This window comes from Haliotis rufescens, unplaced genomic scaffold (assembly GCF_023055435.1).
Source record: "Haliotis rufescens isolate VD_foot unplaced genomic scaffold, xgHalRufe1.0.p SCAF_7, whole genome shotgun sequence".
In the NCBI taxonomy this organism is placed as follows: Eukaryota; Metazoa; Mollusca; class Gastropoda; order Lepetellida; family Haliotidae; genus Haliotis; species Haliotis rufescens.
Window position 1 is genome coordinate 6620564 of NW_025964361.1, and position 16208 is coordinate 6636771.

Sequence of the window (16208 nt, forward strand, 5' to 3'; positions counted from 1 at the left end):
AGAACGAGGCGCCTAGGCTAAACGTATGGCCGCCTTTAGGGTCATTTGTTTTGTCTTCTTCTTGTTTTTTCTTGAAATTTCAAGACACGAAGCTGAAATTTCAAAATGTAAAGTTTGGAGTTTGAAAAAATTGTTTTGGTGTTTTTCGTTCCTCCATAACTCGGAACACTGTGAACGTGAATTTCATTCACTTTGATACGGATCATCAATGGTAAACGTTAACCTCACATATTTGCTACCCCGAATATCGATACCGTATGGAATCTATATAAGAACAACCTAAAATCTTAAATTCTACTGGCCTTCGGAATACCTAAATTGTTTCATTCCACAAAGTGAAACGGTGATAGCGGTTAGATCACTGATGATCAAAGTAGGATTTAGCAATTATTCCTTTGTCTAACTTAAAGAGAAAATCTTTCAACGAGCAAGTCGGTGACTTAAAATGATGAAACAGGGACTGGGTCATTTATTATAGGACCCGTGAAGATCCAGGTTGAGAATAGGTCTTCAGCAACCCACGCTTGCTGTAACAGGCGACTAACGGGATCGGGTGGTCAGACTCACTGACTTAATGATGCATGTCATTGTATCCCAATAGCGAAGATCGATGCTCATGATGTCAATAACTGGATTGTCTGGTCCAGACGCGATTATTTACAGACAGCCGTCATATAGCTGGACTATTGCTTGGTGCGGCGTTAAACAACAAACAAACATGTATTATTGGGAAGGGGTCGGTGAGATTCAGGGGGTGGGAGTCATGGAAATGACAGCGACACACACAGAGAGGTGGCCAAAATGTATCAGTCCTGAAATGAAACGTCTTTGATGGTGTGTAAGTGAGTGCAAGTATTTTCACAACGTCTGTTTAATGTGGGACAATTTACGTCGATGTTTACCATTCTACAAGCACAAGCATGGTCCTATCAAACAAAGGGGTAATAAGTTCGAAAGCGCGATTCAAACCCCACGATAAGCAGATTCTGCCAAGACGAAGGAATTAACACTCCACGGCTTATTATTGTGTCCTTTTTTTAATGGCCGCCATAACTGTACATCTGCTACAAATCATTCTCTTATTTAAGGGCGTACTTTCCCAGTGGCCCAAGGAGAAGTTCGCGTTCACCATCATCACATCAAAGAAATACGAAAAAGTGTATTCAGCCACTTCAGAAATTCCTGGTCATGATTCTACTGTTTTATCATCAATGACAAGGTTCAAGAGTGGTCTCATTCCCAATATGTGGAGCGTAGTGCAAGGAGTACTAGTAGGGGAGGTGACCCAATGGGTTAGAATTGGTCTTCCCATGCTTCTCTAAGAGGCGACCAACCGATCGGGTCGTATGGCTCGCTGACCTCGAGATATGATGGTTGTTGCATGTCATTGTATCCCAGTTGCATAGATCGATGCTAATGTCCAGTTCAGATAGGATTATTTACAGACCTGTCTTATAGCTTGAACATTGCCGAGTGCTGCGTTAAGCAAAACAGCAGCAAAACTAGGGGAGTGGGTGAAATGGGGTTTAACATTACGTTTGTGATTTATTGCACTTTTAACGTCTTGTGTATGCATCTGGGTGGGTGTGACTGCTTGTAATTGTCTGGACTAATTCCAGTTTTAAAGTGCTGACCCACAGCGATACCATGTCGCAGCTTCACATAGGTACTGCACTCAAGACACATTGCACTCACTTCCATCCAGTCTCTACTTGTTTTATGCTCTGAATGTGGAGCGCCAGGCAGGGTTACATTATGTGACCAGAATCGAACCCACGACCTTCATCTTTCAAATATATATATTTCTCTATTGTTGAAAGACTTTGGTTCCCATGACGCAATTTTGAACAGTATTTCAGTTATATCCGTGATGTTGCAGTTTAATGTGGGAAGAAAGTCTTCGTCAGGACAAAGGAGGAACTTTGCACAGTGAAACATCATGGCAATTCTTTCGGTCACCCCGTGACCCGGAATGCTTGAAATAATGTGTTTCAGCTGCTCAGCTCAAACCTATATGACTACCTCCAGGGCCCACTTGCACAAAGCGATCTTAGCGCTAAGACTATTGTAAGCCTATGCTAAAGTATGGGAGTTACGATCATCTTAGCGCTAAGATCGCTAGTGGTAGAGCGTCTGCCCATAGTGAGCAAGATCCAGGGTTCGACCCCCGTCTTGGCACACGAAAAGATGTAAAAAGATGGAACTTGTTACCCTGCCTGGCGCTTGGCATTAAGGGGCTAAAACAAGGACTGGTCAGCTCGGGAGTCAGTATGCTCTATGAGTGGGGTATTCATGTTAAACTGGTATCTCAGTTGGCTAGCATTATGAAAACAGTCTGTACTATTACAAGCAGGTACACATGTACATGATCAAAAGTGCAACAATCTTGGAAACAGAGTTAAAGCCCAATTCACTTCATCTCACCTCACCTCAAACCTATATCATCTTACTTCTCTAATGGGTATCCAGGCCTACAAAAATAAGAAAGCAATACTCATTTTGTTTGATATTTTATTCCATGCATCCATTACAGTAAATATACTGTAACATCACTGATATTCTGTACATATTAAATATGAGTTGTGGAATCTGGCAGTATGCTGTAATGTAGAATTGTATTACATGTATTTGTAAAAATCATAATTTCATGGTAGTGTCACACTGAACAGTTCCTGTGTGGTCTGTTTAATTCTAGACCCCACTAATAGCTATATTTGTTCAGAGTAGTGAGTGAGTACGGTTTTACACCGCTTTCAGCAATATTCCATCAATATCACGGCAGGGCACACCAGAAATGGTCTTCACACATTGTACCCATGTCTGGAATCAGAGTAAACTGACACTATATCTTATACTTTCTGAGAAGAAACCATCAGGGCAGGGGCAGACATTACAGAGTACTTTATCATGGGATCTAGTTCATGTAGTTAGAAACTCATGTACAAGGTGTAGGGAATGTGAAATGGGCTTTTGGTTGATTAATGTGGTAAGACAACAGAGAGAGTGAGTGACTTTAGTTTAACACCGCTTAGTCCAGTTATATCGCAGCCTGTCAGCTTAATGTGGGAGGAAAGCCAGAAGTGGTGCAGGTTTCAGACGATTACCACTTTGGTGAAACCCACGAGCACGGGTATGGTGCTGACAAACATAGAAACATAATCAGGGTGAGGCAGACCAACAGAGAGATGAACTTCAAAATGAATGATGTGTAATGTGACAGTCTGCAATATTTCAGCTGTATCATGGTGAGAAATCAAGTCTTGACCAGATAAGAAAACACAACGTTGTGGATAACAACTACTGGTTTATTGCATTTAGCAATGTTTTAATGTTGATTCTCACACCGTTATCATGGTTATCACTTCAGCTTGATAACAGTGAAAGAATGTACATGAAAACATTTCTAAATGCAAAAAAACAGAAGTTGTTATTCATAATGTTCTGTTTTCTTATTTACTCGTCAACTTCTAGAATGACAATGAAATAGATAGACCAGATAAAAGCAATTAATTAAGTCACAGAGCTCATCCCAAGTTTAGTCATCTCTTGCAACATGTACAAGCGTGAAGTACTAGGGACCTGTTCTGATCTGGAATACCAATGAAGCACACTTCACAAGTGTATTTAATAAATAACATCCTGTAATATACAATTAGTTTGTTTGTTTTTTAACACCGCACTCAGCAATATTCCAGCTATATGACAGCAGTCTGGAAATAATCGAGTCTGAACCAGACAATCCAGTGATTGACATCATGAGCATCGATCCACACAATTGGAAACGATGACATGCATGAACCTAGTCAGCAAGATTGACCACCCAATGCTGTTAGTCGCCTCTTATGACAAGCATAGTTGCCTTTTATGGCAAGCATGGGTTGCTGAAGACCTATTCTAGCCCAGTACCACACCATCACTTGTCCCATCTTCTTCAACAACAAGCCATGTATAAATCAATGTCAACATGCACTTTATTGCACAAACGTTCAATGACAACCATAGTGTGTATCTCCAGGTAGCAATCACATCTGCTACAGAACACTTGTCTTAATGGTTACACAATAAAATCAATAAACAAATAACAGACAAACACCTTTTGCTTGACAGCATCCACTCTGTATCACAACACATGGTCCTCTCCCACTTTAAAAAGTTAACAGTGATCGTCTTCTTATCAACCTGTGAGATACTTCCTGCCAAAGAACTGGACCTTCTTCTCAAATGGTGATGACTTGATGGGAGTGTTTATTTCATAGAAGGGGTTCATGGCCAACTGGAACAAAATCAGACAAACATGACAAATGGAAATCAACTTCATCATCCTCAATAGTTCATGGTATGCACAATTAACAAATAAAATAAGAAATGTCAAATCAATTTAATAATAATCTTATTACTAACTTGCTTATTGTTGGAAGAGACAGATAAAATACTGGAAATATATATTTCAGTCTTCATGTTCAAATTAGCAGTGTAGCAAATAGAGTCAATGACTGTCTACCTGAAAATGGGTGACCAATGTTTGACGACTGGCCAAATACTCGTACTGCTATATTATACAGTCGTGCCTCGTTTATACGGACACCTGCGTCATTTCACAATTCGTCCGTATAAACGAATTTCCGTATAACTGAAACCAGCTTCTTACTGGAAGAGTTACTTCCCTCCAATTATGCAACTCATGACAGATGACAGAGCAAACAGATACATCCACTCAATCTTTATTCAAGACATACACGTTTCAAAAGATCTGTCATGGAAGTTTGAACTTTACCACATTTTGAGGTTTGAATTTTAAACAATAATTCCAAATTGTCCAGATCGCCTGTGTTCTCGTAATATGTTATCAAGGTCTGTGTTCTCGTAATATGTAATCAAGGTCTCTATACAAGCACAAGCTTCCTCGCCATATTTATCGAATGGGATTACATGTACAATAAACCAGCTCGTCTCAAACGTAACTCAGTGTCACTGGTTAATTGACTTCTCAGGAATCAAAGGATTACCACCAGCGGAAGGATTACCACCAGCAGAAGTGTATTGTGCGGTTAAGTGAGACAATTTTGTGTGCATTTCAGTGTTTTGTGTATGAAAATGACCATCCGGTTCCGGAAACTGAATTTCCATACATACGGGTAAATTTATATAGTAATTATTTCGTTTTGAATGAAAATTGTGGTTTCCGGATATCTGAAGTCTGCATAAGCGGGGCATGACTGTATATCTGAAACCCTTCATTCTCCGAGGATATTGGTCACACTAATATGAAGCTCTGAAGTTGTGGTTGCAAGTGAACAATGACATTATTATTATACATTTTGCATTTAATAACGGTATTAAAAATGTAAAGTATATCAGGCTCTGTATCACTTAGTAACATTAATAACGCATCGAATGGTTACACTGTGGCGATGCAGTGTTTGCTGTTTAGCACCGCACTCAGCAATCTTTCAACTATGTCACTGTGGCCTATTAAAACTTGAGTCTGGACTAAACAAACCACAAGAAAAATTGCTAAATGATATAATTTTATTTTTTTTATATCAAAATTCAACGAATCAGACATTTTCATTTATCATATTTATGGAATAAGATTCCGAAAATTCCAAATCAAGATCACTGACATTCAGTTTCTTGAAATTATAGAGAGAAAAAGACATTGATTATAAACATGATAAATGATAATTGATAATTTGTAACACCTGCAACCAATAATACTGGCTATTGCTAACTCAGCCATAAGCTGTCCCTTACCTTTACGTAAGTGTCATATGTTTCTGTAAAGAAGTTTTTTATGCCATCTTCATTCTTAATATCATGGAGCATCAGCAATCTCATTCCTAAAACAATGTCAAGGAAACACAGAAGTAGGTTGTGATGTACTTTCTACATAAAGTTAGTCAAGCCTCAAAAATGATTAAAATCTCTTGATATGTGAAAATGTATCTACACTAGAGAGTAAATACTAATCACTGTCATGAGTGTAATGATCCTTGAAAGTGTGTCATGCGGTGTTACTGAATTGAACACTCAAATACTTTGTCTGGAAATCAGAACCAGTAAAATTCTCACGATATCACTTTTTAAATGTGTAGAGTGGCAAAAGTTTTCCATATCACTTGTTTGTAAATATAGTGATCATTTGGTTTAGATGTCATAGAGACCTACACAAAAGTACTATCGCTGTGAAGAACTTGCAGAAACGTAAGGTATTGAGGCCATCAAGAGTTATTCCCCTTGCAATATGAAGCCTTCTTAAAACCCTATTAAATCAACCATTTCTCTCATGCTGCACATGTCAAGTAGGCCATTACTTGACCACTCCTTGAACTCTGAAGTAATTAGCAAAGGATACGCCCAGCTGTCACAAATGCTGAGACAAACCACTCGTTGAACTTGTCCACGATCTTGAGATACATGTTGTTGGTGACCCACATTTGCTCATCTACCAGATCAAGAGCCGCATGGGCAATAAACTGGTTTAGGTGGCGATGATCATCTCTCTGTAGGACAGAGAAACTGGTTTAATATTCTAATAATCATTTCACAGACAGGAGGTTCCAGTAAACACATATCAACAGGTAGTGTACCCTACGATTTTTCACCCATATTCTTCTCCAAATTAATTTAGAAGTTACATTGTTTGATCAATTGATCAGTTTTTTTCAGGTTTTCATCCACCATTTGTACACCCAGGTAGATGCAAGGAATGCAGAACACACTAAGGGAGTGGCTCTTACTTTCTTGTATGTACATCACGACAGACGCTGAAGCTTGTATATGAACCAAATTTCATCACCTTTATCAGTTCAAACTTTACATTACAATGCTCAAAGTATTAATTCTATAATGACAATACATGTAAATAATAACTATGATTATTAATAACACAAAATTACCCAGTAAATGATTTATTCAATCATGATAAATAGTTCTAACCCCCCATTTCTTAAAGTGAACATAGTGCTATGACAATTGAAACTACTTTAATATGGAATTAAAACAGTCATAAACATATCATGTCAGTAAACATGATAAACACTGCCTTCCATATCAGGGAATGCAACTTACCTTTGGATCATTTGCCTTATTGGGAGGGCAAAATTCCATCTCAAATATTGGGTTGTCATAGTGTCCTACTATAACGAAGTAGTAGTTTCCTGACATCCTTCAAACACTGTCTATCTACAAACACAAATATATCACAATGCATTTTATACCTGGTTCTCTTGATGATTGTTTTTGATATATATCAAATTATTAACATGATTTGGAGGTCATTAAGGTCAAGTAAAAATCTGATCAGAATGAATGTGGCTTTGAAAATATGTCAGTCAAATCATGATATGTCACCTTAATATGACTGGAAAACATAAACTGATGCAGGTTTTAGATTTCTACCACCTTGGTAAAACCAACAAGCAGAGGTTTGCTGACAATAAAGGATCCTATTCAGACCGAATCTGGCATTCAACCAAAAAGCCAGGGTTCCTGTTACAACTTAGAGAGGAAAACTTGAACAACAAATTGTTTTACCCGAGGCCATATATGTATTCTTGAACACTATACTCAGCAATGTTTCAGATATTATGAGATATATGACGGCGACTTGTAAATAATCAATGTATAATGATATCGATCCACATCATCTGGGTACGTTGACACACCATCACATCCACAGAGCATGACCACCCGATCCACTTAGTTGCCTCTATTGACCACAATGATCATTGATTAATTAATTCATCGGAGAACCATGTATAAATTTTCGTTAATATGCTATCACGTCCAATAAACCTAATCTAACTTTTACATTATGATGTCCAGTTCCCATCACACTCACAAAACTCAGTTTTCAGCTGTGTCTATGATCTAGGCTTCACAACAGTGCAACAGAATCACATTTGTGTCATCCACACATCCCTCCTTGTATAAGCGATGCAAACAAGCCTGGAATTTACGGCAATGCATAAAAGGCTAGCACTGTACCTTGGTGTTTGTATATAAACAGTGTCGACACAAAACTGGCTACAAGGACACTTAAGTGTTTGCTTTACATCCGCCTGTTCCCCAAAATTGACAGACACCCTCCCTCTGAGAAAACCGGAAGTGATGTAAAAATTGCCGCTGAACCGAACAACGTTCTGTCTGGATCCACTGAAAATAGTTCCCCTTAAAATACGTGATTTCTAAACTGGCATGTCACCTCGATATATGTAGTGATCACTGAAGTAGTAGAAGTGATTGATCCACATGTTTCATGATAAAACCTAATAATTGATTTTCACATTAAAACGTTGAAGGGCGCACTGGTGTATTCTTTCGCAGGCGTCCAAAATGGCGACGAATTCTGCAGCTCTGAACGCTGTTGCTTGATACCGTTTCGTGTTCTGAACACTTTCATTCAAGGTACCTGACCCACCAATGATCAAAACAATGTTGTATTATGTGCCATTGATGTTCAAAAGGGATATTGCTGTTGATGACATCAACTGCAGAAGATATTTTGTCTCCTCGTCTGAAAAATGCAGACATTCCAAAATGTGATCTGACATGCTCCATGTCAACCAACACGGGATTCAGCTTAACGGCAGTTGATGTGAATGTAACACGCAAAAGCAATGCAATATTTTGTATTCAATTTGTAGTGATGTTGTTAAATTGAAATACGAATACATTATTTCACGATAAATGTAAATAATGCCATACCAGACATTATTGTAAGCATACTAATCGCCTGTCTGTTTCATGTAGAATGATACACATGCAAGACGCCATTCGAGATCTATCGGTGCGGTCTCTATTTATATGCATGGTAGCCATTTCTCATTAGATACTATTAGACATGTCAGATTGGGATCTACATTTGTGACACTCCGTGATACTTATTGCTAATCATGATACAAGCACTTGTTGAAGCAAGTATTAGTAAAAGGGTACTGCACTTTACTGGGCACTCTTTTCGGATGTCAATAAGTACTGTGAGCAGTGGAGGATCAAACTCGCATTACCAGCTCAAGACTAATGGAAGTTGAAATCCTAGTCAACTCATTCTTTATAACCAAAGCGATTGAGACAGTCTAACTAGCAAACACTTTACCACTACTCACAAATAATGACTGCTCATTTGCCTTGTGATCAGCACCTGATTGATTACCTTTATGCACATGCACGGTAACCCCATTATTACATAAAACGTTTTACATATTTACCTCAAATTACATTGGATTAATTCATTAAGATGGGCGAATCAATGAAGTCACTGATGCCGAAAACCTGATATATTTAGTTGCCTCTTATGATCATGAAATAACCATTTAGATTCCGAGATGTGTTAGGGAAAAATATATGACACTTAGAATCAATTTTCCTTCAGCAAGACTGTGTGTATTACAGAAGCACCATTAATCTTTTATGTATCTACAAGACTCATAACTACTGTTTTTTGTAAGGTTGTGATTCTCAAATTATTTATTGTCTGTGAAAATTTAGTATATATAGTATATGGATGTTAGGTGCAGATGTAACGAGAAAGAAAGGTCTTTAATTAAGAATACTATATCACATTTTAGAGACAAATAAAATGTCATTTATATTTTAAAAGTTTCATTACACAGTATCCCATTCATTCCTTGCTCATAGTCATAGAAGATTTTCTCTGGTATAGACTATCTTCTAGGGTAACCATGGTGAATCTAATGTTCTCATATAATATTATCATGATGTAAATTGACTATAATATAGGGTTTTATGCGGTGCACAAATGTTGAGAATGGACGCAGAAAAAGAAAATACTGCGCCTCAAGGGATGCACATTAATATCCATTGTACCTACAGCGCATCAAGATCAGTTATGGGTGTCTGTCATTTCATCCATCAATCATGGCCACTGTCCACTGGATCCAATACATTCCAGGCTCTAATGTAATTATCAAAACGTACAGTACACTACACCATTTCGTTTTCAACAGAACCCTCATATTGCCAGCTTGGACCCTCAAAGTTCATTGGCACCCCCATTGTTGTAAGTCAAGGGAAAACTCTGAACAATATATACAACAACTTTTTATGTGTAAGTAATTGATTTGTTATTATGTGACAAGAGATCTGTTCACTTTTTGTCGCAAAATGTCAATTGACAGACTCAATGGCTATTAGCATAATATTAATAAGGAGAGACAAAAGTTGTGTTTTGTTGTGAATAGAACGTCTGATTTTAAACATATGTCTTGTATTTCAGCAGCTCTAAGGTTTGAGATTTCCTCAGTGAAAGGTATACCCAGGGTATGACTGGATGAATATGGCAACTGGAGGTATGCCATACTCAAAGAAGGACTCGAAACAGCGAAGTAACTGGCAGAGATCTACCAGCTATTCAGATCGAGATGATGCCCACAGTCTCAATAGTGTTCCAAATGATGTGCGCATTAACAACTGGGTATGTGATATTTGCATATTTATGTTGGTGGTGCTACGATCGAGCCCCAAAGTTCCAGCAGCTTGTGTATTCAAAATGAATATGCGTATGAATAGTATTCAGATGGGTGACACAAGCAATGAATGTACCAGCAGAGACCCTGATGATAATGCATGTCCCTGTCCTTTAAAAAGTTGATCAATGTCTCAGTCTATTCTCCTGTTGTTCATGATGCCTATCAAGATTTTATATCTGCCAGACCTTTTTGGACGTTAAAATGATTTATTTTGTAGGACTTCTCTGATTGGCGACCTAATTCCCAATCTGTAGATGTAAAGCGTCGAAAGAAATCAAAAGGTAATCCTGAACGAGAACGTGAACAGTCACTTTCACTCGACTCCCCACCTCACAGAGAAGGTGAGAAGAAGCAGAGGACGCCGTCTACTTTCCCACGTACAAAGTTTACGCCATCCACACCTACACAACAGAGGGTTGCATTGGAGAATCTACGTCAACAGCTCACGTTTAGCGATTTTGATGATGTAAGTACACAAGACATGCAGATAGACCTCAGACAAGACATGAGGCTGATCCATAACAATGAAGTTCAGAGAATGTTTTCCTCAGTTTGAAGAGGCCAAATAGGAACCGTGTAGTTTGAGCTTATTAAGAATGTCTAAAGTTTATTATGCATATTACAAACACATTGAACATGTTCTTTGTTTCTTGACAATCTTCTGATATAGTGTGCTTTAGGAACCCTGTTTTGTGAATTTATTTTTATTAAGCGTTCTAATCTTGTTGCTTTTGTGTGCTTTGTAGCAATGCAGCACTGATGGTGAACCAAACAATGAAAGAATAATGAACACACGGAAACGACATGGCTCCAACTACTCCCATCCAGAGAGTGGAAGTCGTGGAGATGGCAGTCGTGGTCAAAGTGGGAAGAGCACTGATGCTGCTGCTGCAGCTGGTGGTCACAGGGAGGTGAGGAGCAACAGAAATAACAACAGAGATGATGCAACTACCAGGGATATTGGGGTACGTAAAATGGGCAATGGCATTTCTCCCCAAAAATACACTACCTTGCAGAATATGGCATTAGAGAGAAGCAATAGGTTTTGCAGTCGATATGTATGATGACAATATTTCCAATGGGGTGGGTAGGGTTAAACAATGTTGTAACATGGCATTTCAATAATGCAGGAAACTCGTGAAAACTTTGAGGTACTGAGCATTTTATCACACTATTGTGTTGGAAGTGTTTTATGTCTTAAAGTATGAATATAAGTAATTTGTACATATTTTTGGGGTCACTGTTTTTAAGATGAGTTACCTAATATTAGGGTCAGGTTGTTTCAATGTGTGTTCTGTGTGATTGTCACCATGTCACCATGCTGACAGCGTTGATTGTTCATGCTATCATCATGATCATGACTAGGTTATTTACAGGTCACCATGATGTGCCTTCAATGTTGTTGAATGCATATCATAGTTTATAAAACATTTATTGACTCAAGCACAGGTGTAGTGTCAGATTAATGATTAATAATGGGTGATGATTATGCTTATGGATTGTGAGATCTCCCATTCCAACCATAGTGTTCAACCTTTTACAGTTTGACACATTTGAACCACCAGATTTGTTTGCAGCAATCTGAATCCCATAACCAGAATGAATAAATGTTGGTATTCATGAATAACCATGAAAACAGCTGACTTTTTACGTAATTGATATTAGATACTGAATGGGATGCTCTCTTTCAGCCTGATAGCAACCAAATCGTGGGGCGACTAATGCAGATTCGAGACTACATCAAGCAGGCCAACTCAATGATGGACAACCTGAAGAAGAGAGGGGACCCTGTAAGTTGGAAAACCCATCTCATGAATACAAGTTGACACTGATGAATTTGATGAGAGTATATTTAGAGAGTAAAGAGCTCTGAAGAATAACAAATGATCTGTTTAGGCATACATAATCTGTTGCAAGTAGGTTATTCTATGTATTCCTTGTGTTATCCATATATATGTGAATTTAACAGTAAGAAAAATGTATGTTTGCAGCTCATATGAGATGACAGCTTGGTCAATTTGTTGTTGTAACTAGGTGACAAAAAAATTGAGATGTTATGATGGTGTGGCATTGTTTCCCCAATCATTGAAACAATTTGGAACCACTGGCGTGAATTTGCCAATCAGTTTTTCAGTACTATGTCGCATTTAGATTTATGAAAAAGGTTGTTTTTTCCCATCTCTTGTATAGCAATATGGTGAAAATATTGATATTACATCATCTGCATATGATATGTATTTACAATCGTCTACAAAACTGTTCACATGATCAATAAGGTTGATTACAAGTGTTCGAGGATAGATAGAATTATTAAATTTATCCTAACTCACACTATGCATACCTCATTTGTCGTTTGATCCTAAGTGGAAACATGACTAAACAAAGGTCTACAGCTTCACCTGATCACACCTAGCATCACCTTGGTCGCCTAGCATCACCTTGGTCGCCTAGCATCACCTTGGTCACCTCCCAACAATCTGGGTCATGCACACTTTTCATATCGGTCGACTTACATGTACTGAACACATGATTTCCCCAGCCAACTATTCTCTTTCTAATCGTCATGGTGTAGTGATATGCAAATTGCAAGAGAATCTATTTGGCTTTTTCTTTGTTCATTTTTTTTTCTCTTTATTTCTTCTTCTTTGTCGTTTTTTCATCATGGACGAACAGTCTACTCATCTTCCCTCGTGTCTTACCTGCAGACGGGTCCTCTCTCCAGCCGACCAACACAATGTTTGTTCAGACTGTTGTGGACCCTGTGTCAAATGCATTGACTTGCCTGATGAATCCTTCAGTATTTACCTTCACAAATGTTGGCATCGAGTGCATACGATACTCTCTTAATCTGCTGAAAAAACGACAAACACAAAGAAAACTCTTGAGGAAGTCCCAAAAATCAGCAAAACTATCAACATCTTGGACAATAAGGGAAATGTATAACCCCGCGCTTCCCATATTATCTGCTGACAACGGCAGTGCATCTGGCAGCTTTCTGACAGAAGAACTTTCCGCCTTGACCACTCAGCCCATCACAAAGAATCTACCCTCGTCAGCTATGGTGAACCAAGCTTGGGGTTTGGATGTATGGAAAGTTCTGTCGTATTGGATCCTACCAAACCTGTATTTTTCTGAGTCGGCTGCGATGCCTCTAGCTTCTATGAAGCCTACTCTAGACCCTAATCTTCCTTCATCGCCCATGGCGAGGGTACTCGTATGACACCGCTTAACTGAAGTTCCATTCTCTGTCGAGCTACTATCCCTCTCCTTTATGTGATTCTTCTTCTCCTGATCGTTACAGACACAACCCTCGTAGATCTGCTACTAATAGCAGATGACCTTCCCCAAAAGACATGCATTGCACGCTTTCTTCTACACACCGCTTGGGTTCCCCGTCTCTGCTTCTGGTTTGAAGTCGCCTTCTGTGACTCTACCAGATCATCTGGTGACACTAAATTCTTCCACACAGATACTTCCTACTTCGTGGAATCCTATTGATTTAACCTCCATCCCAGCACAACAACTTCAGTCTCTCCTATAAGCTGGTACGTCAGCATGCCTCCCTCAGTCTGGTCCTCCTAAGGATACAGTAACTTTCGTTCCGGCTTCTCTTCAACCTTATTTCATTGATAGTCGTACCTCCTCCTGTGCCAGTGGATGATTCAATTGATCGTCATGCCTCCCCTGCTTCTTCCTCAGGCAGTTTGAAACTGCAGATCCTTAATTTGGATTCCAGTTTCGAGTACTTCAACCAAACCTTCTGCAACTTCGCCAAATATTACGCTCCCTCCCAGGCCGGTTTTAGGGGATATGGCTACAAATCTGGATAAAGCCTTTGCGTCTTTTCACCAGCTATGCCATCAATTACAGTCTCGTTTTGTGTTTTGATGCTGGCACTCATGGCCTATCAGTTTCTGCTCCTGAATTAGACAGTGACCTAGTGACTTAGCGACGGGCATCTAAACGTCCGTTGTCCTTCTCTATGGTGAACGATAGAGAAGTGCACCTTGACATTACTATTCACCAAACTCTACCCCTGGTCTCCACTATTCTCTCGGCGATGGAGGCTCTTAACACAGTTTTGGATCATGCATCACGCAAGCTTGCTTTCTATGTGTTGATGATCTTATCCAGGACAAGGTTACAGCCATTTTAGATCTTCTTGCTCATCACACAGGGTTAATTGAGTGAAATTCATGCATCAGACGTCAACAGAGTTAGCTTCGATTGTACTTTTCATGGGAAAGTTTTTCTGGGCTTATGATGGAATTTTATTGCCAAAAATCAACTTCCTGGACAACCTGATTGGTTATTTACTATCCCGCCTTTGACGTCAATCTTGAAGACGTATCCTTGTGTCCCACATGTGCGCTTCAGATCTATCTTGTTGCGGCAAAACCTCTTCTGCGTTCCCGTAAGAGACTTTTTATCTCGCTTTCTGCGACAGCTGTTACGGAAGTTTCCCGTACCACAATTTTGGTTTTTCTCCCAACTTATACTTTTGCTGGCCTACCTGCTCCAGTCGCTTCCAACCCTCACGAAACTCATGCTGTTGCCTCTACTGTGGCTTTGCACAGTAATTGTACTTTGGCTGCAATTATGGATGGATATTTCTGGAAATTTGATACAGTATTTGCATCCCACAACCTCAGTGACATATCTGTGACTGAAGTCCAAGTTCTGCATCAATTTGGGCCAATGGTTCTCACACAACAAGTCTCCAGGGCACATCGGTGCAGATAGGGCGAGATGTGTACCCGATCGAGTTTCTTGTACTACGTCTCTCTGTGGATACAATAAACCTTGCCTTGATTCTTTGAGTTTATTATAATATTTCGTGTTTTCCCAGACAGTTTCCCATTGGAGGATACATTCACTCACCTGCAGAGACTTTGGTCTTCATCTGGAAGTCCCTGTCCGGCACGGCCGGGTCCCGGTCCTCTATTCCACTAACCTGTGCTTTGGGCATGTGTTGAGGGGTATTTTGTGGATATGGTTGATTGTTGCTTTTCTCGTCTGAACATATCGATTCAATCCCTGAGGCATGATTGATGGTTTTGATGAAGCAATGCCAAGCTTGCTTGTCCTATTGTCCATGAGAGATAGTGAAAAAAAGCTGGCTTGTCCTATTGTACATGGGAGATAGTGAAAAAAAGCTGGCTTGTCCTATTGTCCATGGGAGATAGTGAAAAAAAGCTGGCTTGTCCTATTGTCCATGGGAGATAGTGATTTCCCTGTCTCGTAGAGTTCATTTTCTGGATTCCATATCCAAATCGATTATGAGTCGTACATTGTAATGTCTGGCTTTACATTTACACTCCTTTACATATTACACATTACACATAACGTGCCCCACTTCATCTGTTCAGGTATGAGGGTCACAACACTCTTTTGGAGTGTTCTTCACTGTCCTCAAGCTTTATGTTATGACACAAGACAGTGTTACTTCATATGGTTCTGTATCACTGGGTTAGTATTAGCAACCCACCTTCCAACCATGGGATAAATGTATACTGTGGATAGGCTAAATATTAATTGTAAAATTATTTTGTAAAATTATTTTTTTAAACTTACTCTATCTCACACACTATATGCCCACCCATTCATCCCCACATCACAAGAACTCTAGCCTATTAGCTCTAGAAAGAGAATGAGTTGGCTCAGGAAATCAAGTTTTCAGGAATGAAAAAAGTGCATGGTGTGAGATAGGGCAGG

General features: G+C 39.2%; 2 protein-coding genes across 9 annotated transcripts in view; one reads left to right on the forward strand and one right to left on the reverse strand.

Moving 5' to 3' along the window:
* Positions 1–2497: 2497 nt before the first annotated feature.
* On the reverse strand, positions 2498–8135 carry LOC124144512 (trafficking protein particle complex subunit 2-like). Of its 2 annotated transcripts, none has more exons than XM_046513958.2 (5): positions 7990–8135; positions 7072–7185; positions 6356–6503; positions 5755–5840; positions 2498–4273 (listed from the first exon to the last, which is right to left on the reverse strand). In XM_046513958.2, the coding sequence occupies exons 2-5, from the start codon at positions 7165–7167 to the stop codon at positions 4175–4177; spliced, it is 429 nt and encodes a 142-aa protein (XP_046369914.1). In that variant the 5' UTR covers positions 7168–7185; positions 7990–8135; the 3' UTR covers positions 2498–4174. The 2 variants fall into 2 exon arrangements, with proteins under 2 accessions (XP_046369914.1, XP_046369915.1); XM_046513959.1 differs by lacking the exon at positions 7990–8135 and adding an exon at positions 7844–7983.
* A 129-nt stretch (positions 8136–8264) lies between these two features.
* The window catches only part of LOC124144510 (pericentriolar material 1 protein-like), a 37802-nt gene continuing 29858 nt past the window's right edge, over positions 8265–16208 (forward strand). For 4 of the 7 annotated variants that reach the window (XM_046513949.2, XM_046513947.2, XM_046513950.2 and 1 more), the window contains exons 1-5: positions 8265–8409; positions 10241–10438; positions 10711–10959; positions 11240–11458; positions 12185–12283. In XM_046513949.2, coding sequence (XP_046369905.2) covers positions 10295–10438; positions 10711–10959; positions 11240–11458; positions 12185–12283 — 711 coding nt within the window. In that variant the 5' untranslated portion in view covers positions 8265–8409; positions 10241–10294. The remainder of the gene's footprint in view (positions 8410–10240; positions 10439–10710; positions 10960–11239; positions 11459–12184; positions 12284–16208) is intronic. The other 3 variants (XM_046513954.2, XM_046513953.2, XM_046513948.2) reach the window with 2 other exon arrangements.

Bases quoted from the DNA above. Each gene is read 5' to 3' on its own strand.
- LOC124144512 (XM_046513958.2), bottom strand. From the start codon at position 7,167: ATGTCAGGAAACTACTACTTCGTTATAGTAGGACACTATGACAACCCA. The intron at 6,504-7,071 runs GTAAGTTGCATT...TCTGTCCTACAG, and splicing joins ATAAGGCAAATGATCCAAAG to AGAGATGATCATCGCCACCT. The intron at 5,841-6,355 runs GTATCCTTTGCT...ACATTGTTTTAG, and splicing joins AGCATTTGTGACAGCTGGGC to GAATGAGATTGCTGATGCTC.